The sequence below is a fragment of the Melospiza georgiana genome, chromosome 2 (assembly GCF_028018845.1).
Source record: "Melospiza georgiana isolate bMelGeo1 chromosome 2, bMelGeo1.pri, whole genome shotgun sequence".
Lineage (NCBI taxonomy): Eukaryota > Metazoa > Chordata > Aves > Passeriformes > Passerellidae > Melospiza > Melospiza georgiana.
In genome coordinates, this window is record NC_080431.1 from 16,692,579 (window position 1) to 16,720,158 (window position 27,580).

General features: G+C 40.7%; 1 protein-coding gene across 1 annotated transcript; it reads right to left on the reverse strand.

Moving 5' to 3' along the window:
- Nucleotides 1–477: 477 nt before the first annotated feature.
- RAB20 (RAB20, member RAS oncogene family) lies at nt 478–27,580 on the reverse strand. Its single transcript, XM_058018309.1, has 2 exons — nt 27,404–27,580; nt 478–1,985 (listed from the first exon to the last, which is right to left on the reverse strand). The coding sequence occupies exons 1-2, from the start codon at nt 27,573–27,575 to the stop codon at nt 1,465–1,467; spliced, it is 693 nt and encodes a 230-aa protein (XP_057874292.1). The 5' UTR covers nt 27,576–27,580; the 3' UTR covers nt 478–1,464.

A 27,580-nucleotide genomic window follows, 5' to 3' on the forward strand; every position in this document is an offset into this window, starting at 1 on the left:
TACATTTAGTAAAAATTTAATTTAATATTTATTCAGGAATTTTCTCCCTATGTATGGAACTGTGATTTGGGTGAGACAGAGACAGGCAGTGACAAAGCATAAGAACCACCAATGCTTAGTTTTAGAAAATTGTACCAGAGGCACCCAAAGGAAGATGAAGTCCCCACACAGGAGCTTGCAAAACTGAAAATATGCAAGCTGCATCCTTGGGCTTGAGCGGTTGGCTGATTTTGGGAGGAATGGGGAGGGGGGGGTGCCTCAGGGTGTGTTGAAAAACCAGAAGTTCTTCACTCTGCTTCAGTTCAGTGTGAGCTCCTGGGTCACTACGTGCATTCTTTGTAGCTGAGAGGGTTGGAAAATTCCAGGAGCTGTATTAAGCGTTAGCCACACCTTTTTACTGCAGTCAGGAGAGAAACCTGTACCTCATTATTGCTCCTTCGTGGGCCTTTTACTCCACAAAAGGCAGTTTCTTCCCTTCCTCCTGCATTAGCCTGTTTCACATCAGAAAACACCAGTCTTCACTTCCCTCCAGGTAGAGGTAATTACTACTCCAGGTAGTAATGTCATGCATAGCTGATAAAAATCAAAGCTGCAGTTCTGCCTGAGAACAACTAAGGAGTGGGAAAGGAGACAGACACAGATGCTGAACACAATGAGACCCCTAAAGGGCACCAAAAAGAAGTTTTAACAAAAATACAGACAAAATAAGATTGATTTCTTCCCCAAAACCCACCTATATTAAAAAGTATTACAAGGGGAAAATGGAAAGAAAGAAAAAACTTCCTCCTGCAACTTGCAATTAGAACAAGAGCTGGGATACTGCTTGTTAACACATGAAAGGTCACTATGGAAGAAGAATTCTCATTAATAAAGTCTCCAAATGAACAGTACATATCCACAGTGATTTTAATAGTTCAGCTTCTGAATCATATGCTATCAAGTCTGACATAAAAAGACTGCAATTGATTTATTAGCTACAAATATAAATATACCTGGATTTTCTTTTTTTTCCTTAAGAATAAAAAAGTACTGTCTCTTCAGTCTTCCAAAGTTATAATTGTAAGGGAAAAGAAGATCATCATATGAAAGTTTTCAAGAGTACACAAACAGATCATTTACATGCAACATGAAATGGCAAGTCACTAAAAATCAGAATCTTTCAAATCTGTCCAAATGATTGTCACTACCCATTCTAATAACACACTACTTGTCTTCAGAACCCATGGAAACTGGCAAGTCTTACTCCATAATTTCACCTGCATTCCCATTTTCTTATACACAGAGCTTCCCAGAAGCCTTTAATGGTCAGAATATTTATTGTTTCTTTTCTTTTTCTTTTTTTTAACACACCATTTTAGTCTACTTATTCTTTGACTTTTCCTTTCTGGTCAACTGCAAGCAGTTCATATTCCTCATTCTGCTGGAGTGAAAAATCCCTCCCCTTTTCCATGTCACATAGATGGTTCAGGCACAACAACCTGATTTTGTCCTTTTGGCTGGCTTGTAGTCTGTGATGTCTACGGTTTGCGGCGGCCCCTCAGCTTTCTGCCGTACGATTATTGGGACTACCATGTCAAACACAGTTTCAAACAGGTAGTCCACCTTGTATCCTGTCTTTGCACTGGTCTCAAAACACATTTTCTCAGCTGCTGGAACATCCTTCTCATCTAGCATTTTGTATTTCAGTATCTTTTTATAGAGCGCGATCGCGTCCTCTGCACGGACTTGTTTCCGCACCTTGGAGCCACAGCTGGCACCAGACTTCCCGGGTCTGTTTTCATCCGGTGCTGAAGTACAGTCATCACTGAGGTCGACTTTATTTCCAACAATAGCAAAAATGCAGTCAGCACTTGCACTGTCTGTCAGAGCCAAGAATCTTTCTTCCAGCTCCGTCAGGCTCTGGAGGCTGTTCACGTCGTACGTGAGGATCACAGCAGCCGCTCCTCTGCAGTACATGGACCCGAGGCCGTGGAACTGCTCCCGTCCTGGCAAAGGATTAAACACAGCAAATGTTAGCGTGCTGGAAAACACATCATTGACCAACTAGGAGAGTTTAAGGAATTTTAAACCAATTTCACAAGTCTGGATGAAGCAGTGAAGATAAAAATGGGTTATTTGTAGCACTTTGAGGTTTTTCCTTCTGTTTTTCCGTAAGAGAGCAACAGTGCTACAGAACAGCTCTGCTCACTGCTTGCTCAGTCTCAGAGAAGGGAATCTCTTGTAGGGAACAGTGAACAAGGGAGCTCATGCAGCATTCATACTTGCAGAGAGCAAAAAAAAAAAAAAAAACTGGCTTCTTTTTTATTAAATTGCATGCTAGCTGATTTATGTCACATTAACTACTACCCTGCTTGTACCCACAGGTAGCCCATCCATCTACATCACCATTTACAAACAAAAAAGTTCTACTGTTTCAAGTTCTGCTAGAATTTATTACTCCTATAAATCCAGCATGCATTTTCAAGTATATCTAGTTCAGAAATCTGTATCAAAATCAGTAATCCACTTCTTTCTAAGTTTTGAAGGATTTTGTAAGCCATATAGTCTGATGCTACATGCCCACAGTTCTCAGGTACCTTGGCTTTACAGGAAAAGTGTCTTGTGCTATCCAGCTTGTAGTGATAGGCATCTGTCCCTCCACCAGTTTTCACACAATTTTTAGAGTACTAAACACACAATATACAGAAAATCCTAATACATTCTAAGAGAAATTAATATTTTAAGTTGCCCTGGTCATTGCTCAATAATCAAGAGTTAAAACATTTCTTTCTCCTCATTCAGGGACTATCTTCCAACACTTCCAAGTAAACTTTAATGGTGTCCTTCATTACTTGTAAGACAAAAGTGACTCTTTGTTAAATCCTGGGAAGCAAATAATGTTCTTCAGTAGTTGCAACAGAACTAAGGGAAATTAGGCAGAAGACAAACTGTGCTTTCCTTCCTATTGAGAACTGATCCCTTCCCCAAATACTTCCTACCTGTAGAATATGCTGCGTGTTTCACTATCCAAGATGGTATCAAGAAAAAGATAAAACACACTAGATCTCAACCAACCATCAGAGTCAGCCTCAGGTCACTACATAAATGTGAATGAACAGAGAAAAAAAGAGCCAACTACATGCTTATGAACATTTGAAAATCAACATCAGTTTCCAACTCTTTTCATACAATCCCTTTGCATAGAGCCTTCATTTATAGAAAATCTGGAAGAGATCTGGTTACATTCATCTTCTGCACAAAGCTACTGACCACCAGGAGCTATTTCATCACCATCAATGATTCATCGTGAAATCCTGGTAAATGATGGTGGAACAGGAAAGGCAGAAGAAAGTAATGCTGAAAAATGGAGGTCAGCACACATTGGGAAAACACATCTGCATGTGAACGTGCACTCTGTGAAAGGAACTCAGAATCCAGCTCTGGTGGGGAGCAAAACTGCAGTTAGTCCTTCTACAAATCTCAGAACTCCAAGGCTGCCAGAAGAGAGACAGTGCTCATCATTATCAGTAAAACAGATCTGGGAAACCTCAAGCTAGAACATGAAATTCAAATCTCATTGCACTTTTCACACTGAGTGAAATTCTGGCAGCTGCCAGAGAGAGAGGTTTGGAAAGGTGCAGAGCTCACTATAAAGAGGGGTAAAAGGAGGCTGGTGAGAATGCTCAGAAGTATGTGAAACATTTGCATGAGGAAAAATTGTGGGATCTTTCAGGCTGGTGAATGATTGGAAAAAAGGGTAGAAACAGATGTCTATAAATTCAGGCGTAATGCTGAGAAAAAATAAATAGTTGTTCCTCAGTTATTTTCTCGTCACACAGAAAATGAGGATTTCACATCAAAAACATGTGTGTAATTTAAATACTTTCCCGCAAAGTGAAAAATTGGTAATAGCATTTATATAACACTGCAGAGGTCAAAAGTTTAGTGAACAGCATTCAGAAAATCATTAGGGAAAGTTTATGGAAAATTGCTTCAGTGAAATTTTGTATAACCTCTGATTTGCTTTCCCTCAGCAAAATAAATTCTTTAACTCATTATCATGGAGGTAGGAAAAAAGGAGGTTTAAAAAAAAAAATAGCTACACCCTTGTTTAGGTATGTTGAGTAAGGGCAAGGGAGATTGGGATTTAGGGGATGGAGGAGGTCAGGCCTTTTATGCTTTTTTTCTCAAATCTCACGTTAAAGTTGTACTTCCAGCTGCACTGCAACTGAGTCTTTAAATGTCCCCAAGTTTTCAATAGAAGTTTGTGCCATGACTGATTTTGTTCTCACCCAAACCCTGATTATACTGTGGTCTGGAAACCACAATGGAACATGTTATCTCCCCCTGCCCTCCCACTTCAGATGCCTAAGCCATAAAATGCAGCCCCCAGAATCGTTTGCTACAGCAACCAAGCAGTAGAACAATATTATTACTTGTTTTATGGCATTTGTATGCTAATCTAATCTTGCACAGCATAATATAAACCATGACACTTTTACATGGCAACTACCAACTGACTACTTCTATAACGAATACATTGTTGAAAGGGGGAAAGAAATAGTAGAGAATTTACCTTGCATAAGAAACTAATTATATCAAAGGAATTATGGACAGTCTCCTGTGGTCACCCTCACAGCACAATCAACAGGCAGAAAAAACTGCACAATGTATTTTTTTAGCAGTTTCCTTGTACAGACCACTTCTGACACTTATGGGTTGGAACAACACTACATATGGAAAAAAACCCCAAAACTACACAAAGTATTTAAACTAATATATGTCCTCAAAGTGTCAGGCAAAATAGTATCAGACATTAGGATGAAAAAGTTACTGCATGAGAACAGCCATCCCTGTCTTATAGACAGTTATTTTTTCCACTGGACCCATCTGGTCCCATTCCAACCACATATTTTTTTATACAATTAGTAAGTGGTAAGCCTTGAAACCAAGAATTAAACAATTTTGCCTTTTCAAAAAAATATAGTTAAGAGAGAAGAGTGAAAGAACTATTAAATAATTTGCAGTCAAAGGAATTGCAAGAACCACCGAATCAACCACAAAGGCACAACATCAGGGAAAATTCTGAAAACTAAGCAACCAAAAACTAATTTTCATTCCCTTTTCATCTTTATATTTTGTCGTGTTTAGGGCAGTTCAACAACCCTACATCTGTATCCCTATCTGCAGCACCATCAGCTTTCCAGAAGGTCTTTGATGAAGTATATGAAGACCTGTTGGAGACTTCAGCCACTCAGAGGCAGCACAACCAATGAGCATTTTCCAAGTCCTGCAATGAGCCAAATGCACCTCAGTACCATGAAGTTCGTAATGAACCTAACAGAGAAGGAAGGGAAAAGCAGACCTTGCAAGAGGCTGGCTTGACAAATAAACAAGGCTAGATTTCAAGTGTACTAAGACTTGAACTTAAGGCCTCCTACTGCACTTGGACCTCTCAGCTGGAAGGCAGCAGCCCCTGTGAATGCTTTCTCTGGATGGGACCACAGCCCATCCAAGCATCCCAATCCCCTCCAGCTGTGGCATTCACTGACAACAGCAGCACCTCAATGCTGCGCTGGGAGCTCTCTGCCTGCCCACAGACCCCGAGGGTGTTATCCCAAGTAGCTCATGAAGTTGCTGTGGATGTTTATGAGAGCAGAAGCCAGATCTGAATACTCCTTACCCACCACCTCTTCAAAGGCTTTCACCACAACTCCTGAAGTGGCACAACCTCTACTAGAAGAAGAAGTTTTAAATCTCTCAGTGTTGAGCATGCACAAGAATGCAGAACAGGCTGTGACTTTCAGTCCGGAGGGAATAAAACACAACGACTATTAAAGAGCAAAAAAGGTCTTCAATAAAGTACTGAAAAAGTACTGTTTCTACTCTGATATCATAGTCTAAGTGGCAGCACAACTCAGTTCCTAAGGTAAATATGTAGTGGGGAAAAGCACACAAAGGTGGGCTACAGAGGCATGTCACCATTGCGTTAAAATTGCACAAGATTGCAGAATTGCCCAGGAAGTGCCCAGTCCATAAACCAGGGACCTTCCAGGGATTTTCACTGTGATTTGTGCAGTACTGGAATCGGAACAGTAGAGAGGAATTAACAGAAACATAAGGTATCCACTAGCTTTTTTCTTTCAGATTCTCTTTCTGCTTTGTAGAGTCTGAACTTGAGTGTACACAGAGAGGAATAGGAACTGTACCCTGGGGAGACAGCTCAAAGATGAAAGAAAAGAGAAAGCATGACACCCATGACACAGCACAGAAATCAGTATTAGAAAGAAGTGAGCTTTGAGGGTTCAGCTGCAGTAGATGAAGGTTCAAAGGGTGACCCTTATGCTCTTGAGTTACCTCAGCAGGAACATCCTCTCAATCACAAGGGTAGACAAAGATCCTTTTTGAAAGGGGAACAACATTTCTTTCTGTTCACAGACAAGGCAGTAAAGTTGTGACCCTTTAAAGGACATCAGGAGAAACAATTTTGCTAGGAACTGAGATTTCTATTTGAGCACATATACCAAGCATTGTAATGACTACCAAAGAACAAACAGTAAAGGTCCCTAAAGGTTTCAGGAAAATTCTCCTGCCCACATATGAGTCAGGTTTTGAGAGTGATGAAGTCAGGGTTCTTCATTACCTTGTTCAAGGTTGGTATTTATTTCTTGTAGGTGGCTTTATCATATTTCCCTTGAAGTCAGGAGCTTTGTTAAGAACTGGACTACATCTGTGGTTACTTGGGGATAAAAATAAAGCTCTCCATTCCAAAGGATTAACAAGGATTACATAAATAGAAATCTGTGGAAACATGAGTCACAAAGGACTGGAGAGTCCAATTTCTACACGTCCAGGAGCTGTCAGAATACATGATTTCCTGATCTGCCAGAAAAATGCCAATATTTGGTTTTTCTTCAAGACAAAATTCCCCATGGAATGATAGTCTCTGAGACAGAGAGAAACTACATCATTAAACCAACAAATCCAAATAAACAAAAAACTTCAACACAACACCCCCTACCTCTTCCCAGAAAAAAACAACCACCAACCACAAAAACAATTACAGTTGAGTAACAATAAAATTCATTTCAGCTCCACCTTCACCCAGTATTTTACATTCACAAAGCTGCATTACAGAAGACACTTGCATATGCTGAAGCTTCAGTATGCAACAGATGTCTAGCTCTGCTAAAAAACAAGATGACGTTTATTTTGTTTATACTCATTACTTAGATATGAATCAACATTCATGGCATGAACTGTGCCCTATTTTAGCAGCTTCTATTTAAGTTATTAAAATTAGATGTGTATGTCTTGGCCAAAGCAGAATATAACATAAACATAGGAGAGTAGTGATCTTAATACCCAAAGGGCTTTACTTGCACGTTCTAAAGTAGAAAGAGCTACAAACGAAAGAAGAAAATAACAACCACATGGGTAAAGTGAACAATGAACAAAGGAAAATTCTTTCATAAAGCTCTCCAAAGAGAAAACATCAAAAACAGTCAAGAAAGTGGGCTCCAAGTAATACATGATTGAGACATGCTTACTCCACTTCTAAATACAATTTATTCTGAATTGTTAACTCAAGAATCTTTCTCCCGTAATAGAAGATAAATTTGTGAAAGAAATCATCTCTTCCCTTAAATCCATGCAGTTTTTACTTAACAAGCAAATGCTTTGGATTCTGAAGGAGTCTGAAATTACCAAGACTCTGCAAACATCCCCACTCTACAAACATGAATTATTCTGGTCTTCTCAATCTCCTTCTGCAAAACAGCAGCTCAGTGTGAGAAAACAACCCACACGAACCAGAAGCAGTCTTTCACTTCTCACTTAAGCAAGACAAGAAATCAAACTGAGCCCTGTCCTCCAGTCAGCTTTAATTATTGTACTAGAAACACCACACTTCCACTAACAGATGTGCCCCTTGGACACAAAATCAATGACTAGAAAGACTAGAACTTGCACACTGCATAATCATTTTCTACTAATTCCTTAAACACTCTTAGGTCTGGTCTTAGAAAATGGAGGTTGTTTAAAAACACTTTTAAAATAAATAGAAACAATTAACACAACTTCAGTCTTTGTAACATTTTCATTTTAGCTCTGATTTAAAACACAAAAGTATGTAAAAGCACCATCAAGTGGCATTACATTATGTCACTATAACCTAGTCCCCACTGAATTCACATTCAGAATTTTTATACAATCTAGAGGCAGGCTATAGAATAGAATTCTATCCAATATTAAAAATTCAGTTTAATATATATGATTTTTGCCTGGACAACTGGATAAAGTTACTCAAGAAAATCCAACTAGTCATCTAAGTGGAAGCAGAGAAAGTTTTGAAAAAACAGGAAATGCCTTGGCACAATAATCCAAAATTTATGAGCTATGCTTCCACAGCATAACTTTTATCCTGAAAGATTAAACTGTACCTTTGACATAAATAAAAATAATAAAGAGAGATTTTTTTAAGAAGACTACTAAACTACCACCAGTGATCCAACAGTGTCTGGGATAAAGCACATCCAAAAATATATGTAAACTCTGTTACTAGGGAATCTAAATTATGATAGAAATAAAAATCTAGGGAAAATACACAGAGATAAGTGAGTGAAGGGCTGAGAAAGGGCTAATTCTTAAACACATTTTTTAAAAGAGCATACCTCTTTTCTCTTTGGAAGCAAACTTATGCAGGAATACTTAACAGATATTAATATATTCTCCATGGAATAAGAGGAAAATCTACAACAGGTTTCAGGAAAAGCTGGATGAAATTAATAGCATTACTAAGCATCAAGTCCTTTTACTAGGGATTCTGTCTCTAATACAATATGCAAGGGAAAGAATAAAACTCATCCTTTATTTCCAGTCCTTTACATAACAAAGCCAACATCCCTTTTGGGATCTAAATTAGCTATTAAGATTCTGCCCAGAGAAGACAAACTACGCCCTAGAAGGTCTACACCAGCACCCACAGTGCGCATTAAGAAATGCAGCTCACTCTTCCTCTGCTTTATCTAAGAGCACCAAAAGCACAAATTTTGTTGCTACACAAATAAAAAAAATGACTACAATCAGTGTGTCTGGGAAAGGAATTAATTCAGAATAATTATAAACAGAAAGAATCACTAGAAGGCATCTGAAATAATGAAAAATGGGGTGATTACTTACTGGAAATGGAAATTCTGCTATACTTTATACATAAGAATAGTAATATCATTAATGAAAAAAGCCTTATGCAGATTTATTTTAGCCTACTTCTTTCCTCTCCCTTTAAAGTATAACAATTAAACTAAAGCTAACAAATATGCCATAAATAAGATTTGAAGGATATATTTCAGCAAGGGCCAACAAATACCAAAGACGTAGAAGATTCTGCACTAAAATTCACCTACTTTCTTGAAAGACAAGTCTTCCTTTAAAAAGGATTAATAACGTTGCTAAAATTAATGCTGCCTATATTTCTTTAAAGATTCAAGCTTATTGTTTGTTTAGAGCATTTACAAAAGGAAAGCTACACAAATCCCAGGATGGTTGGGGTTGGAAGAAGACCTCTGGAAATCATCAAATCCAACCTCCCTGCTGAAGCAGGCTTGCCTAGAACAGGTTGCACAAGATAATTCCAGGCAGGTTTTGAACATTTCCAGGTAAGGATACAAAACCTCCCTGGACACCCTGTTCCAGGGCTTTATCACACTCAAAGTACAGAAGATTTTCCCAATATTTAGATAACACTTCCTGTGGTTTGATTCGTGCCTTCTGCCCCTTGTCCCTTCAATGGGCACTACTGAAAAGTCTGGTCCCACCATTTTGACACCTGCCCTTAAGATTTGTATGTGGTGGCAGCATCCCATCTTAACTGGCTGAAATAAACAACAGCACAAACTACCATTAATGGGCTCCTCTTTATGGTTCTCACCAGGAAAAAGTGCTCATGATTCTATTTCGGCTGTGTTTCCTGTTTTTATAGGCCAAATTCACTCAAGAAAGCCCTGATTTGTTGGGAAAAAAAATCCCCTTTATGCCCTTGACCTTTCTAAGAACATCTTTCCCTTGTCAAACTTGAAGTATACCAATAGGTCAAACAGTTTTAACTGACTCTTTAATTTTTATTAGACCATCAATTCAATTAACATTCCAAAAGTGATACTTAGGCACAATTCACATAAAACAATTCTTCCAAAGAAGTTCACTTAAATGGGCCTTTTATTGTTAGGACAAATAACACACTGAGAAGTTATGCAAGAACGCCAGCGTGGTGTGCTGCACATCACATGTCAAACTCTGCAAGATGTGGTTAATGATCTACAGGATCATCTGAGCATTATCTGCAGAATAAGGGTTGCTGCAATGTGCTTTTCTTCACAAAAAGGCACACAGAAACCCCTGTTTAATAAGAATCACAAAACAGAAAATACTGGGAATTTTTTGCTGCAGATTAGTTTTATTTCATATTCTCCAAGAAGATTATCAATCTAGGCATGTTCTTGTAGAAGCTCCAAAATAAAAGGGTAGTTACCACCTTTTTCTGATGTGTGGAAGAAAAGCCCCAAAAGCCATGTAGCTTTAATTCACAGCACAACACCAAAGAACCAACAACTGAAACACGGGTAAAAATTTCCTGCTCTTTTTGACAGTTAACAGTGTGATAGTTTATGGAGAAATCTGCTTTTAAGTAGAAGCCTAATTTTCTAAAGGCAGCTAAACTAAAAGCAGATGCCTAGCAGCTTACACAGGTGCCCATCAGTTACATCCTGCAGAGCATTCTGAGTCCCAGACGTATCCAAAAAAGCTGATTACCACAGATGAAGCCTTCTCACCCACAGCTCAAATATACTAAACATCCCTCAGTCATCTTGTCAAATTCTGTGTTATTTGATCATTGATTAGTTTCAATATCCCCAGAACCATTTTTAATCCAGCCCTGAAGAGTAGTTTGTCCATTTTCATTCCATAACTGGTAGTGAAGGCTTGCATTTCTGGTTGCCAATGACAGACCTGTCAGACACACTCAATGAAAGAAGGAGACCAAGTTCACATGGGAGAGAATAAAAGAGGAAAGAAAAAAAAATCATAAAGAAAAAAAAACATTTACAGAGCAGGATCAGAGACCAAGTGCAATCCTCATTCAAATTTTACCTCCTGCATAATAAAGATGATAGAATTTCACTCAGTCCTTGTCTTGTGACTTAGGAGAAATCTGAATTCTATAAAGTATCTAAAGAAAGGAAAGTTAGCATCCCACCAATTAGCTTGCTGGAGTTCAGCTTTCAGATTCTGAGTTTTTATAGACTTTCAGCTTTACAAAGTAATTTGTTCAAAAAACAAACACCCCTCCTTCAAACACCAAACTAATACAATATTCCCCAAACCCCAGAAAAACTCCACAGTCCTCATAAAAGGTATTCCCCTATGACTTAACCTCCTTCTTGTTAGGCCAGAGAAATTAGTCTTTTTTTCACTCTGAGTCTTTGCCTCTGGCATATTTCTCTGAGCTAAAAATCCTACCCCTAGCTCCTTTCTCATGTCTTTCTGTATGATTTTATTACCAAGAATGTAAAAAGAATATCACTGAAGTCACAATGTTACCTAAATTCTTGATGACTTTTATCTCTCCCTATCTGTTGTACTTTCCAGAATAGCTCACAGGTTCTGGGAAAGCACAAGGTACCAAGAGCTTGGTTTGCCATCCACTACAACTCAATGGACCTTGCAAAATGTACTGTTGCCCAATGAATTAACCTTAATTAATTAATGAGTTAATTAAGCTTAACCTGCTGCCAGCACCCCATAACATCAGTCTCTCTTCATTTGCAGCCTTATATGTTCGTTTAGTCTGTATATTTCTAGCTATAACTGATTTTTATAAAGAGACTTATAAACTCAGTATCTTTGGACTAAAGGCATATTTGGGGTTTCTGTCATCAGCAATGCCTTCAGCTGCACAATGCCTATATAAAGGAGAAGTATCACAGAAAATTCCTATTATCCACAAGACTTAGCCCACTAGTTTCAGCTTTTCTGAAACAAAAGAATACCTGGAATCTCTTCTACTACATAAATGCAAAATAATTTTTCTTGCTGCCAAGAATAAATCAGAACTTACAATTCTAATAATTAAATTAAGACTGAGCTACTGAACTCACGAGAATTTTCATTTCAATACAGATGTTTCCATAGAAACAGTATGCTTTCCATCCAAAGCTATCACATTTCATAAAAACACAAATATGCTTTCTATCCAAAGTTTTAAACTTCACCATATTATGTCTAGCAATACAAAGCATTACATAGAGACACAGAGAAAACCTCCTAACCACACTACATAACATGTTTTTGCCAACAAAAACTTTGGCTAGACCCACACTGAAAAAAAAAAAACAACCCTATTTGTAGCAAAAGATTCCACTGATGTCTCTACAATCCTGAATAACTTTTACATTTAGCTAGTTGGATTTACTTTTTTCAAACCATCATTTTATTTAGTTCTCTTCACGTACTGTGTTCATTTCTAGAAAAAGGAGATAACCCCAGAAGATTCAAGCACTTCATGTATTTTCAGCTGCCTGGAAGGGTAGTGCCTTGTAAAAGATGAACAGAACTAATCCTAGACCTGCCAGACAGGCAAGCGTACCACAAGGTGCACCTTCAACACAAACTGAAAAAATTACACCAGTTTTTAACTGTGTCTCTCTGAAATCTCACAGCTGTGAAGGGAAATGTTTTATCTAAACACTGATATCTGGCAAAGAAACAAGGTCCAAACAAACTGATGGGACACTACCATCCCATCTACAAATGCTCCACCAGGACTCCAGCTGAAATCTAGCATCAACACATCTACTGAAAATGTATCAGGGTACTAAATTAGGTTAATTAAGTTAAATCCATGAAGTTCCCAAATGCCTCTACTGAAATAAGAGCATGAACGCAATAATGAAACTAAAAATTCAATTGCAAGTAAGTAAAAAAGCATCGACATAAAATTCTTCTGAAACTATGCATCTAAAAGAAAAGTTGAAACTGCTGCTTAGAAAGAAGTGGTCATTTGGCAGCTTTCCTTAAGGAAAATCTGATTGGAAGGAAATCATAAGGGGAGGGGAAAAAAGAAACCTTGGATTTACTTTGTAAGAGTTCTGCAGGAAGCAATATCACTGAACACTTAAGTGCAGCAGCAGAGCTTGACGGTCAAATCCCGTTCAGCAGTGAGCAACAAAGAGGCCAGTGACAGGACAGGGCTGCACAACAACCTGACCTAGGCAAGACGCTCGCTTCTGGCCTCTGAGAGAAGCTTTTCAGCTTCAACACCTGCTGAAACACCAATTCATTTCCTCAAAGAAAAGTACCTTCTACAGAAAACAAATCATTTTCTACAGAGTGAGTCCTAAAAGCAGCTGGTTTTTCTTTGCAGTACATGAAAACTTTACTTAATTTACAATTCCTTTCCACAGGGGTAATGGCACTGCAGATGAGCCCAATTCCCTACACAATTTCCAAGCAGGGGGTGTTGCCAGGTCCTTAACTTCAGAGTCACTCAAAGGAGACCTTCAAAGCCCACACCCCCTCCCCAAGCTTGCTCTTCAAACTGAGGAGCAGGTCCTTAGCTGAGGCAGGAATGCATGGCCAGGTGTACTTCAGCACAGCCTGACTGGCACTGCAGGGCCAGGACAATAACTCCACACTTATTGTCTAATATTGCTCAATAAGGAACTGGGAGATTAGCCTGGTGTGCTGGTTTGGCTGGGGCAGTCAATTTTCTTCACAGTACCCAGTATGGGGCTGTGCTCTGGGATTTGTGCTGCTGATTTGGGAAACTGCATAGATAGCACACGGATATTTTAGCTATTGCTGAGCAGCACAGTATTAGAAAATTCCCTGTTTCTCATAAACTTCAATACATATTTCAACTTTAATTAACAGATAATACATACTTTAATCAATACATACCTTAAAAAAGAAATCTTGAAGACACACAAGCAGGCCATCCCTGTGTGCTGAAAGACAATGCAGCCTACCTGGACTTCAACAAACCCTTTGACACCATCCCCCATGGCATACTCTGGAAAAGCTGGCAGGCCTTGTCTTGGAAAGGAGCACTGTTTGCTGGGTTAAGAACCAGCTGGATGGCTGGGCCCAGGACATGGTGCTGAACGGTGCTGCAGCCACCTGGCCACTAATGGTATCCCCCAGGGATCAGTGGGGGAGCCAGTCCTGTTAATTATCTTTTTGGATTATCTGGATGAGGAGACTGAATCTACCTCCAGCAAGTCCACAGACAACACCAAGTTGGGACAATCTGCTGGAGGGTGGGAAGGTTTGGCAGAGGGACCTGGACATGCTGGATCAATGGGGCAAAACCAGTGGCATGAGGTTCAACAAGACCAGTGGCTGGGTCCTGCACTTGGCAGCAACAGCCCCAGGGAGCAGGACAGGCTGGGGACAGAATGGCTGGGAAGGGGCCCAGCAGAAAAGGACCTGGGAGAGCTGGTCAACAGTGCATGTCCCATGGGGAGAGGCTGAGGGAGCTGGGGCTGTTTGGCCTGCAGAACAGAAGGCTCAGCAGGGACTTTGCCTCTACAATCACCTGAAAGGAGGGTGCAGCCAGGTGGGGGGGTTGGCCTCTTCTGCTGGGTAACCAGCAACAGATTAAGCTGCATCAGGGGAGATTTAGGCTGGACATTAAGGAACAGAAAGGGTGATTAGACATTGGAATGGGCTGTCCCTGGAGGTGTTTTAGGAAAGATTTGACATGGCACTGAGTGTCTTGGTATAACTGACATGGTGATGTTCAAAGGCTGGACTTGATCTCAGAGATCTTGCCTGACCTATTTGATGCTGTGACATCACCCAAACAGTGAGGGGGCTGGGGGTGCATCAGAAATTGGGATGCAGCCAGGACAGCTGGGCCCAACTAACCAGAGGGATATCCCACACCACAGGGTGTCATACTTAGCAGATAAAGCTGGGGGAAAGGAGTAGGAAGTGGGAGTTGTTCAGAGTGATGGTGCTTGTATTCCCAAGTCAACATTACGCATTATGGGGCCCACCTTCCCTGGAGATGGCTGAACAACTGCCTACCAATGACAAGTGAGAATAGACTCCTTGTTTTGCTTTGCTGGAACATGCAACTTTTGCTTTACCCACTAAACTACTTGTCTTAACCCACAACTTTTCTCACTTTTACTCCCCCAGTTCTCTCCCCCATCCCCATGGGGCAGAGTAAGCAAGAGGGTGCTTGGAGCTTAGTTAAGATTGTCCTCCTAAATGTATCTCAATGAGCACTCTGAAATTCTACCACTCATCAGCATTCCTGACAGCTCTCAGCAGAGAATTGTTAAGTCAGTGTCTGCCCACTACCTCACAGACAAGAAATTCTTCCTGTTTTTCTTCATTCTTTATCCCTGTTTTAAGCTGAGTTAGGTTTTTTAACTTCCTCATTAGATACTTTGCTATAGCCTTAGCTCATTACAACCTCTTTTTTTAAAACCAAAATTCCTCAAAGGATTTTTTGTAGAAGGGCTAACTAAATATATACCAAAACAATCAGTACAATACACCATTTTTTGAGTGAGAAAACACCATAAACTTAATAAATATCTCAATAAAGGGAATTGACTTTTTAGAGACTACAAAAAGAGTTTATTGTTACTCATTGCAGACCGTCTTTGGATTAAATTTTGTATCCAACCATACATAAAATTAACAGGTCTACTCTTTTAGAAACGTTCCTCTTTTTCCATGTAACTGCTTTAATCCCAAACACATTCTATGTATTTCTGCTTCCTGGCTGTCAGTCATTTCCCTTTTTCCCATGTATAGGAAGCCAAATCATCAAGAAGCAGCTGTAAACTCTTTTGTGCACATCCACCCATGGTAACACAGTAAGTTAGCTTTCTTCCACAGACCCACAGGAGAGCTTCAGAGCTTGTTGCCCAGAGAGGATTTAGGTGCTCCAACCCTGGAAGTGTTGAAGAACAGGTTGGATGGGGGCCTGAGTAAGCTGATCAAGTGGGTGGTATCCCTGCCCATGACAGGGGGTTTGAACCTAGATAATTTTTAAGATCTTTTCCAACCCAAACCATTCTAGATTAATTTACAAGAGCATTAGCTATGGCAGTGCCTATTTTCTATCAGCCCCACTTTCATGATGATTCCTTCCGTTAGAATTTCAAAAGCACTATCAGCAAAGACAGGCCAGCAGAACCCAGCCCTACCCCTCTGTGCTCTACTTCAGGGTCATCCCAGGATCAGAGGCTTTCAAGAACCTGCAAGAAATTCAGTATTTAGACAGTTTCAGGGATCTGCAGGCCATTTCTACCACACATCAGGCCACCAGAAGCAAGAGTTTTTAAGCCTTTAGTAATCAGTCTGGAAGGCCACATATCTGTGGGAATGCAACTTCCAATCCTACCACACAGCCAGAACATTCTCTTCTTCCACAGCTGCAGCACAGTTTGGTTCAGTACATGCATGGGGCACTGCAGTGTAGAGAGGGACTCAAGTATATTGGCCATGCTTCCTTTTGAAGAGAAAATTAATTACTAGGCTCATATGTAGGCAGCCCCTCAAGCACTACTTCTTTAAATCTTTTATCCTACTAGTATGTTTCCAGGTTGATTAGGAGTAGAGGACAGAAAGAAGAGAACTAGAAGCTCTTCTAGAGGCCTAGCATTTACAAAGCTGAAGTTAGTGCAAGACAGCAGCTAAATGCTGGTATTCATCAGTGATCACTACCAGGTGAGGAGGGGGAAGGAAAGGCATCTTCAAATCACAACATTCACATTCCAAGAAACAGAGTCCAGGTCACACAAAAACACACTTGAGAGCTGCCAGGCTGTTTTGTAAGAAGTGACCTTCTGTGTCACATGTTTCCAAAGTGAGGAATGACTCCAGCACACATAACAAAAACCACAGTTATCTGAAATGCTTCAGGAAGCTCTGGGTATCAGATCCTCACAGCTGGTCTACTTGGAAAGTGCCTCTTATTTAAGACTAAATCATCTTTTGGTGAAATGGAACTGAAGCACAGTAGATAACTATATGCTAGTTCCTGATTTGTACTGCTGAGTTTAACTTCAAACCACCCCTCACCAACAATTTGAAAAATATTTAAACTTTGCTAAATGTGTAGAAATAAAGGCCATGGATCTTGCAAACTGAATTTAAAAGTCTACTGTTTTATTTTTTGAAGAGAAACTGATATTAATAACATGGGACATAAAATTAGGCTCACTCATTATTATTTGTTTCAACATTTTCAATTATTTATAGGCAGGTTCTCAACTAAGAACACAAGCAATGAATTCATGCATAATTAACCTTGAAGAAAATTATAACTGCTTCTATTACTTACCAGCTACCATCAGTTTCTATTCAGTTGAAACCTTCTTCACGGGGCGCTTCTAAATAGTTGCTATTTGTCAAAAGCAGGAGGCAGTTCTGGTTATCCAGTGGGCTGCCTTCAGCAAGGATCAGAAGTGGGAGACTGTGCCAGACAGTGCTGCTACCTGGGTTTTGTGGGAATGTATTTAAAACTTGTTCAAAACATTAGGATAATTTTATCACAGGACGTGTGACTTGTGTTTTCAGAGCTTATGCTAACTAAGATAAACAAATGGCCTTGACATTTCCAGCACTACTTCTCCCTTTTAATTCTCCTTCCAGTTTCTCTGCCTGCACACTTATGTGGATATGTAATATCCACAGTTTAGGAGCATTAATGTGAGAATTAAATAAACTGTAAATGGCCTCCATCTTCTGCTGTGAGGTTGGCACTTACAGATTGGTCTAGAGTAGAAGCTCACTGTCTAACATAGGTGATAGGTATTGGAAGGTAATTGTAAACATTGTACATGTAGTTTTTAGTATAAAAAGATAACACCGCCTGGGAGGCAGGCAGAGTGCCTGGACTGTCTTGTTGAGCAGACCTCAGCTGGACGGGAGAAAATATTTTACAGATAAGGAACAATAAACAACCTTGAGACAGGAGCTGAAGAGCTCTGACTTCTTCGAGCGCCAGGCTGGGAAAAGAGGCTTTCTAACTTACCTCAGGGTCATTCTGACCAGCGAGAGGCCCTGAGAGAATGTAAATCAAAAATTTTCGTTTTATTTCAACTGCACTGAAGACCATTATTTTTAAAATAAGTATGTATAAGTGGTTGGATGGCTGGACAACACCTTTTCTCTGTATTTTGCAAGAATCTCCTGAAGTACAAAAGCAGTAGTTAGGAATATTAAATTATGTAACAGTATAGAAAATATATAACTGCATCAAAAAGAAAGGCTGAGGGAACAGGGAGAAGTATCTACATCAAATGCTCACACAGATCTTTAGGCTCTTAGCAGGGATCCTCCATGAATGGCTTCTTGATGGCCCATGCAAAGCCAACTTCCATTCTCATCTGCTTCCTAAGAGATGGAAAGATGTACTAGAAAATTCACAAACATATCTGATATCTCCCTTTAAAAACCACGTTAATAAGCACTCCTCAGATTTGTTTCTTTCCACACCCAGGTAGGTGTGGAAATCTTGTATGTTTATTGAGTTGGTTGCCCTAAAGGAAGCCATCCTGAATCTCCTGTGATGTAGGATAGCAAATTACTTATGTAAAGAATTCAAATTAAGAGCAAAAACCCACTCACTTCCTTTGACCACCTCTGCTCTCTGCAGCACACTTGCATAAGTTAAGTTTAATCACCAAACTGAAATCTCATTTCCTAGGCATATCTTCAGGTACTGAATATGAAATTACAGTTAATCAAACACAGGAAAAGGAATTTATCACAGCTTTGATGCCTTTTGATCAACCCCCTGGATGTTGTACTTTCAGTGTTTCCCTGAAAGAAAGGAAATCATTCAGACTTGGAAGAGAAAATATTCTTTCTATTCCACAATTTTTAATGGCTCCAAATGTATTCACCACAGACTCAGCATTTTTCTAGATGGAGACCCAAACAAAGGTTATTTGTTTGGATATTTTGCAATAGTAAAATGTGATTCAGATGAGGGATTACTAAGTGTACCTTCAGTTCAGGCAGTAAAACACTGCCCCTTGGAAGCTCACATGGCCAGTGGCTTCAACACAAGACAGCAATTGCAGTGAAGCAAACAATTCATGTAGATATAAGTGTGATTGCAGTGTGAAGGGACTCAAACCAGCCCACAGAGTATCAGGAGAAACTCAGCCAAGGCAGTGTGAGGCTGCTTAGGAGTTTCCCTGGTTTTGATATTTGTTCCACCATAATGTGCACCTACTGAGGTGAAACTAAAAAGGTACTCACCATACAGGATCACTCAAGGTAGTAATTGTACAACAACTAGCAGCCAGTTACCAGCCTCACACTTGTATTTTAAGTGTCCACTGTCCCCCTCCTTCCAGCTGAGAGCAAAAGTTAATTGCAAAGTCAACAGAAAGACACCACAACCCTGACTGCCTAAGTTCAGGCCCCTGGACATACAATAATAATTTTAAATACCTATTTGTTTTCCATTACAGAATGTGATTGCATCCCAGTAAAAACAACATCAACAACAAAAAAACACCGCACCACCACAATTTAATCAATGTGTGTTATTTGCATACATTCATCTCTAGATTGCAGTTTGTGAAGCATTCTGCTGTTCTGTGCCACACTATTTACTCAGACAGAGAACTATTGGGAAAAACATTTCCCATCCCATCCCTGTGTTTTTTCCCTCATGCTCAAACTGAAAGAGCTGCTGTTTCTTAGACAGCTGAGGTATACATTTCACAAAGTCAAACTGCAGAATGGAACAGGGCATTAGTAACTTGTTTTCATGCCCAGAACACCTATGCCTTTGCATATACCCTCTAGGACATCAGTTTAACTGAAGCCAACAATCCAGTTCTTGGACACCCTTATTTTCTACAGTGTCCTACCAGCTCCCAATCCAGCAGGAAGATGAATTTCCATATATCTGCAATTTTTGTGAGCAGCTTTGCCATTGCATTTACAATGTTTTACTAACCATTCCTCTTGTTCACGTCTCCCTCCCTCATACATTTTCAGTATTGGCATAAAGCAGACAGTATTTAAACTAATCTTTCAGCTGTTTAGTAAATTTTGACAGATATCTGCAAAATACACCTCTCCCTTCAGTAACCAGGGAAGAAAAATGCAATGCCAGAGGCACAAACTCTTCTTCATCAGGAAGATTCTCCATATTGCTCCAGCCTAGAATCTGTGACTTTAAAAGATGGCATATTTAGTCAAGTCAAGAACTTGAACAAACTCAAGTCCTCTTGAAAGTGGCTCATGTTTGTCAAGCCACAATGCCTTGGCATGATCCCAGACAGCTTTAGCCAGGCACACACCTCACGTCACTGAGACTGCTCAGGGAGAGTCCAACTCAAAGTGTTGAGTACTTTCCCACTTAGGCTAGAACAGCTCGGTCACTTTGCACACTATTATTAAATACCACATGCAAAGTGGGGATTCAATGTGGGGGCTGGAACACAGCAGGTAGCACAGAGGTTCACACACAACATTTACCCTAGCCTGCATCAAGTACTCACGAGGTGCCATAACCTCCCCTTCAGCTTGCCTCTGTAAGTCAGTACTAAAATTACACATTAGAAATAAAATCCTGCTTTCAATAAATTCAGTTAGCTATAGCTGAATAAATTGTGTTACTTTTGCCTTCTGTTTCTTTTTGATATGTATTTTTCACAATTCCCTCTGACAAGGTATTTCTGTATTTTTACTTAATTTGCATACAAAAGCACTTCCAGTTGCAGTGAATTTGTTACTTTTGGCTTTACTTGTGTATCGCTCTGTTTTAAATTGCTGGACACAGAAAATAGAACTTTTTCCAGGACATTGCTCACACAGTTCATTATTTCTTCGTATTTTTAATCACCTCCCAAGTTATTCTGCTCTTTTCAGGAAACATTCATTGCAAAAAAAAAAAAAAAAAAAAAAAAAAAAAAAGTAATCCAGTGGACTGTTTCACAACAACAAAACCACGTTTCCAGGGATGGTCTAAAGCTTAAACTTTTATTCCTTCCTCTGAATCTGCTTTAGAGGCTTAGATACAGAGCTCACTGACTCTCTTGGGGAATTCTTGTCCCTTTGAGCTTCCACTATTATGGTTTCATTTGCAAGATATGAAAATATATAGCTTATAACCATGCACAGTAATCTCAGGGAAGCCACACCATGTGTGTATGAGGCACTGGTCCTCAGCCATCATTGTTTTACATACCACCATCATGAACAACTAATTATGGCCAACATAACATTCTGCAAAATAATTTTCCCAAGGGCAGAAAGGAAAGATAAGTGTTTTAAGAATTTAGAAAAAACTTTAAAAATCAAAGACTCTTGCTGGTAATTGGCCCCCAAGCCATGACTCACCAACAACAGACTTATGGGATTTTATTCTCCATGATTTCCAACCTCTATGGTGTTTAGTTCACCTGTTGAGTGCAGGTACACACTTAGCAGCCTTCCTCACTGATGGTCCCTGATACCCAAGACACTTTTTGAGGTTATATCCCCTATGACCTTCCAACAAGAAACCTCCTGAACTAAAGATACCCCACTACACATGCAGCAACAGCCAATCCCAACCACTGCCAAAATTCCATCCCGTGCAGAAAGGCACACACATCAGAGCCCTCTTTGGCTTCAACTACTCAACCCAACCATCTCATCTGCAGCTTCTTTTTCCCTGCTGTAATCCTCTACTTCCAAAAGTCAAAACCAGAATAACACCAACCAGAGTAGCTACTATCAGTGTTCACATGTGAGGAAATGTGCCACCTAAGTCCTCCTCTTTGTTCTGTTTCAGTATGATGGAGGACCATGTCTCTGCTCTACCTACTGTCAATTTACATATTGTTCACCACACAGGGCACTGTTTGATTCCAGCTTCCTGGGCCGATCTCACACTCTGAGGACCAAGCCACACCCGATTTCATGTTTGCATTAGAACTATGCTGATTCACAGCCTTTACCAAGAAATGGAAAGTGCAGCTGCATCAGAGGAAGTTCAGATTGGACATCAGGAAAAGATTCTTCACTGAGTGTGCGAACAGGCTCCCAGCAGCACCAAGCCTGCCAGAGTGCAAGGAGCTCCCTCTGGGTCACACGGTTTAATGCTTTCGTTTTAAGTAAACCTGCAAGGAGCACGGAACTGGACTTGGTCTTTACGGGTCCCTTTCAGCTCAAGATATTCTTTGACTCAGTGTGCACAAGGAAGTGTTCATCAGCACAGATAAATTGTGGAAAAAAAAAAAAAAAAAAAAAAACAAAAAAAAAAAAACAAAACCAAAGCCACAAAACCCTCAAAGCCCAACTAAGCAAGGGGGAACCTAATCCTCGTTACCGGGGGAATCTAACACATCTGACCAGCTAAACATTGACACCTTGGCCGAGCAAGCTGAGCCCAGGCAGCTGCCGGCACTGCAGCCCGTAAACCCCAGCAGCCAGAGATGAGGAGCTGTGAGCGATTCACACGTGCTCACCAGCGCTGATTAACATCAGACATCATCAGCACGCCGGGCACAAGAGATGGGAGCACTCATTCGCCAGATACACTGCAGCTGACCCAAGGCACAGAAGAGCCTTTTCTAGGCTAGGTTTATCTCCTTTGTCCCTAAATATACTAGCTCTGACAAGTTAAAAAATATATATATATGCAGGTAAAAATAAACGGTTGGAAGATGTAAAAATATGAACCGAGTATTCACAGAGTAATAAAAAAAATCAAGTCATTCCTTGTTGACAGATAGAAAAGCAGGAAACTTTGCTTCCCTTGAAGTTAACCTATATGTTTCCCCATTATAATGCTGCATGAATATCTGCTAGCAAGTTCAAAACTCAGTCTCTTAAAATAGAATTAGATGATCCTGATGTGAACTTTCTGAATTACTGCTCATTCATTTACCAGTTGACTGCTCTAATACTATGCCAGCAACACAGGGGACATGGCCACTAATAATTAAGAAACCTTGCTGCTGGGATTAAGAAACCACTTCTCTGCCAGATGAACAAATGTCAACTTAAAGAGACTGAAATCTAACATACAAAAAAAGTTTTACCTTTTGAAATACCAAGGCATCAGCAAACATGCCTGAACAACTAAAAACTCCTACAATATCATTAGCTGCAGCCACCACACATTACTATTCCAGGTTTAATGGTGGGATAGGACCAAGACCCTCAACTTCAGGATGTTTTGTGCTGCCAGACATAAAAGATTGTATGCTAGCTCTGAGCTACATGCCATCAGCTCCCAGCAGGAAGTTCTGGATTACTCCGCAGCTGCTGTCAGCACTGCCTAGAAAATGTATTTATATATACACATACATGTATATACACACACAGAAATATATATATATATAGCTTTGACATCCTGAGTGTTCAACCCTCAATCCTTTTGTGTGAGGAGGAGGAGGGTCTTCTTACTGCTTACTTTCATTGTTGCAGAAAAATACTACTTTAAAAAACTAGCACAAAGCATGTACTTAAATGTTTTTAAGACTAGGCCTCTATCCAGCAAGCTGGCTCTTTAAAATATGCTAAAAGTGTACAGTTACTTCTTTTTGTACAGTTTATACTCTTTTTTTTAGTTCCTTTGAATTAACTGATCCAAAGAGAAGACAACAAATGTAATTTGTTGCATCAGAATATAAGAAGTAAATAATTCTATGCATCAACCACAAACACAACAGCAGCCATGCCAAGTCAGACACAAGACTGTCTATCCAAGCCTCTGACAATGGAAAAACAGCCAAAAGCAGATAGCTAGAAAAAGGAGAGCTTTGGAACATGGCAAGCATATGATACTTCTCCCAAGTATTCCCCCATCTGGGGCTTATTTGTTTCCTTGACTTGAATGCAACTTCCAAATAACTTCTCTCATAATCATGAAATTGGAAAACAGGAGATGTTGAACTATTTGCGATGATCATTTACATAAAAAAACAATCAAGTCTGACAACTTCTGCACACCCATTCTACAGGGCTTGTGGATAAGAACATGAAAGATTTAGATTAGACTAAGCAGCTGATTTTTCCAAGATAAGGAGGGGTGTGAATTTACAGCTAAGACTCCTCCCTAGAATAACTGATTTACACTTCAAATCTAACTTGGTAGAACAGGTCAGGTGTGCACACTGATTTCATTAAAGACAATACAGAAATGCACATTTTAAGCACTGTGGTAAGCAAATTTAGTTCTTCCTAGGAAAATGGGATTTTTGTAAATTCAGAGCAGGAAGTAATGCAAAATCAACAGAGTGATTAGTGAAAATGACACACATTTTAAATAGCTCAGAAAATCAGCAATTACACTTGTACTAGCATCCATGCATACTTTTGATCCATCACCACTACTGCAGATATTCTCATTGATTACTAAAGTCTAAGTGTGCACAAACACCACTTTGTATTACAAGAATGAAGCCTCATTGTATTGAAGCTTGCATTTTTACAGCCAAATGCCCACCCCATACCAGAAAAACAAATAACCCATACAATCTGAATTGCAAGTTCACATTCAATTGAATCACATACTAAATATAATATGAATGGAGAAAATTTAAAAAGAAGATATATTCCAGTTTACCTTGTTAATTATGTATTGAACAAGTACAGTAGCTACTACCATGCATACCCTAATTTCTCTAGGCCAAATCTTCCATATTTCTACATTATACATTGTATAAACTACTGTTGAGATATTAAGACAGACATCCTGAGCTGGCACTCAGTATTCAGGTAGGTGGGATGGGTGCAAACTTTGATCCACGTTCTTGTCATTGCTGTGCTAAAGAATTTCAACTCTCCTGGATGATTGTTGCTGGATTTCTCTATATATCTACACATGCATAATTTAAAAAAACAATGTATCAGTATTTGACAACCCTATAACTCCTTCACAATGATTCAGTAGTTAGCAACATCAGGTTAATAAACAGACAAAAAAGCTAAATTTTAAACTCGTCCTTTCTACACATTCCAAGCTTACTTGGTACCCACCTGGTAGAGATAAGACAGTGAGACCACAGAGAGATAAGAGGTGCAAACTAAGGTCTCCAGACACGTTGAGGCCAGCAAAAGCATAAGATCCACACAAAACAAACAAATGAATAACACCGACTTTTGAATCCCCTTGTTTCTTAACACCAGAGTTACAGTGTCAACAAGGTCCCTTACTTCTTCACCAGGACAGCAGAAAGCACATATGTGCCCTGGGAGCTTCTCTTAATTCCAAGAGTAATGAGAGCTGTTAATAAACAAAAACCCAGAGGCCCCAGCAGTCTGGCTCAGTTTTGGCAACTTCCATCATTCTGCGGGAGCACAAATTAACAGGGAGATGGTGCAAGAGCCCTTGTGTGCCCCTGAAACACGAGAGAGGGGACAGCCAGGCTCAGGGCCAACTCCAGCAACAGAGGAGAATGAGGAAGATGTGTTATGCCACCCTGGTACAATACAGCAACACTTTTCAGCTGTTGCTCTGCAAACAGAGTTTCAGCAACTCAGCTCCAGAAGTGCTGCTGAGCAGCAGGAACCTCTGTTGCAGAGCTGTGCATTGGCAGGGGCCCTGCTCCAGGGTGCAGAGGGAATTGTGGCCACTGGGGAAGCGATTGCTGAGCTCTGAACACCTACACTGTCCTGAGACAGATATCACCTGTGTGCTTCATCTGGCACAGGGAGATTCCTCCTCTGGAGTTCTCCAGATTCCACACACAACTGGAACTTGGTTCCTCAATTAACACTGAATAAAATACCACAATAAAAATAAACAACTGACAAAAAGGGCTCTGAAACCAGCAGACAAGCTTTGCAGGGACTTATTTTATTATGTATGATTAAAAAAAAATAGAAGAGTGTCATGAAAATTACCAAGGAACAATGTCACCAAGACAGATGGTTTTTCTGCTGAAATAAAGCCCACTGCTAATCACCCACAGGGGTCTGGCTTACAAGAAACAAGCAGCAAGTGCCCACAAGAGACTCCCCATAGTACAACACAATAACTGCAAAATTGAAGTAGATTTAAAAAAAAAAAATACTGCAAATGACATGGAAATTATATTTAAAACAGAGCTACTGGTAGAGAGCTGTCATGATAGTAACAGATTACCAAATTCTAGAAAAAGCTCTTAAACACCTCCTTCCCACACTTCCCAGAAGTGTTTCTGTATAACTTTTTGGCAGTTTCGTTTCTCCCCTTCCTTCTTCTCAATTTCTGACACAGGAAAAGCTATTTTGGACTAGATTGTGACATGAAGTGACACAGCAAATGAACTTCCCTCCGAAATTTCATCAGGAGGAAACTGGAATATTGCACGATGCTGCAGCTCCTCAAGTTTCACAAGGACATATAACTTGCATTCTTCATGTTGCCACTAAATAGTTTTAAAAACTCCAGCTAAACATGAAATCAACTACAAAAACAATGGAACAAGATTTTATTTGCAAAGAACAATTTAAAGGCAAGAGCGTCCATTGACTTAATTTTGCAGGACACTCTGGTCCTTTACATGGCAGAGGAGAGCTTCCTGACTTAATAATCAAGAGCAAGACATTCATATGACTAAGACCACAAACCGCTTCTCCGGTCCATGCTCTCCCACCTCCTCCAGCCCAGGCCTCCAAACCACAGCCCGCAGAGATGCTGCGGCACAGCCAGCCCCTCGCTGCTGTCCCAGACAGGAGCTGCCGGCAGCCCATGCTCTGTGCACCAGTTCCTTGCAGCTGCGGGGAAGGGGAACGCCACGTCTGAAGGGCTGGCAGGCAGCACGCACGCCTCGGGAAGTGACACCAGCTGATATCGAACTCAACAGTACACAGCGAGAAGGGATGAACTCAGCAAGAAAGGGAAGGGAGAAGCTGCAACGTCTCTAATTCATGACTGAACTTGCGGCCAGTAGCCAACTACTCGGATAAAAGAAAGCAAGTAGGCACTGCAATCTTCCCTGTACATCCACATTTTGCAAAGAAAAAACACCAGAGATGAACAGTTGTAAGACCCCTTATAGCCCGTCAAAATCGTGTCTTTTCAGACTCTGTTCTACCACCCAACCCTATGATTCAGGCGGCTGACTTCACCGCAAGGCGATAAGCAGCGGGGCAGGGCTCCCGGCGCCGGCCGCCGCCTCCGGGGCACCGCGGGATCACGTCTCCATCTCCTGCCCCCGCTTCTCGCAAAGCGAAGCTGTCCCGAGCGAGGGCACCCACCCCGCAGCTCGCACTCCAGGGCCGAGCCAAAACCAGGGAAAAGGAAGCCCTACGCATCCCAAGGCACGGGGGGCGCCGCGGGCAGCGCCGCTCTCCCCGGGACCGGAGGAGAGGAGGAGAGGGGCAGCCCGCCAGCAGACACCCCGCGGGTTCCGGGGAGCGCCGTGCCGGACCCCGAGCCCTCCGTGCCGCGGCGCCTCACCTGCGGTGTCCCAGATGGAGATGTTGTACGGGCCCCACTGCTTCAGGTAGAAGGCGCCGCCGACGGTGCTGACCGTCTCCTGGAAGCGCCGCTCCATGTAGCGGTGCAGCAGGGAGGTCTTGCCCACGTTCATGTCCCCCAGCAGCACCACCTTCCCGTCCGGCTTCTTCATCGCGG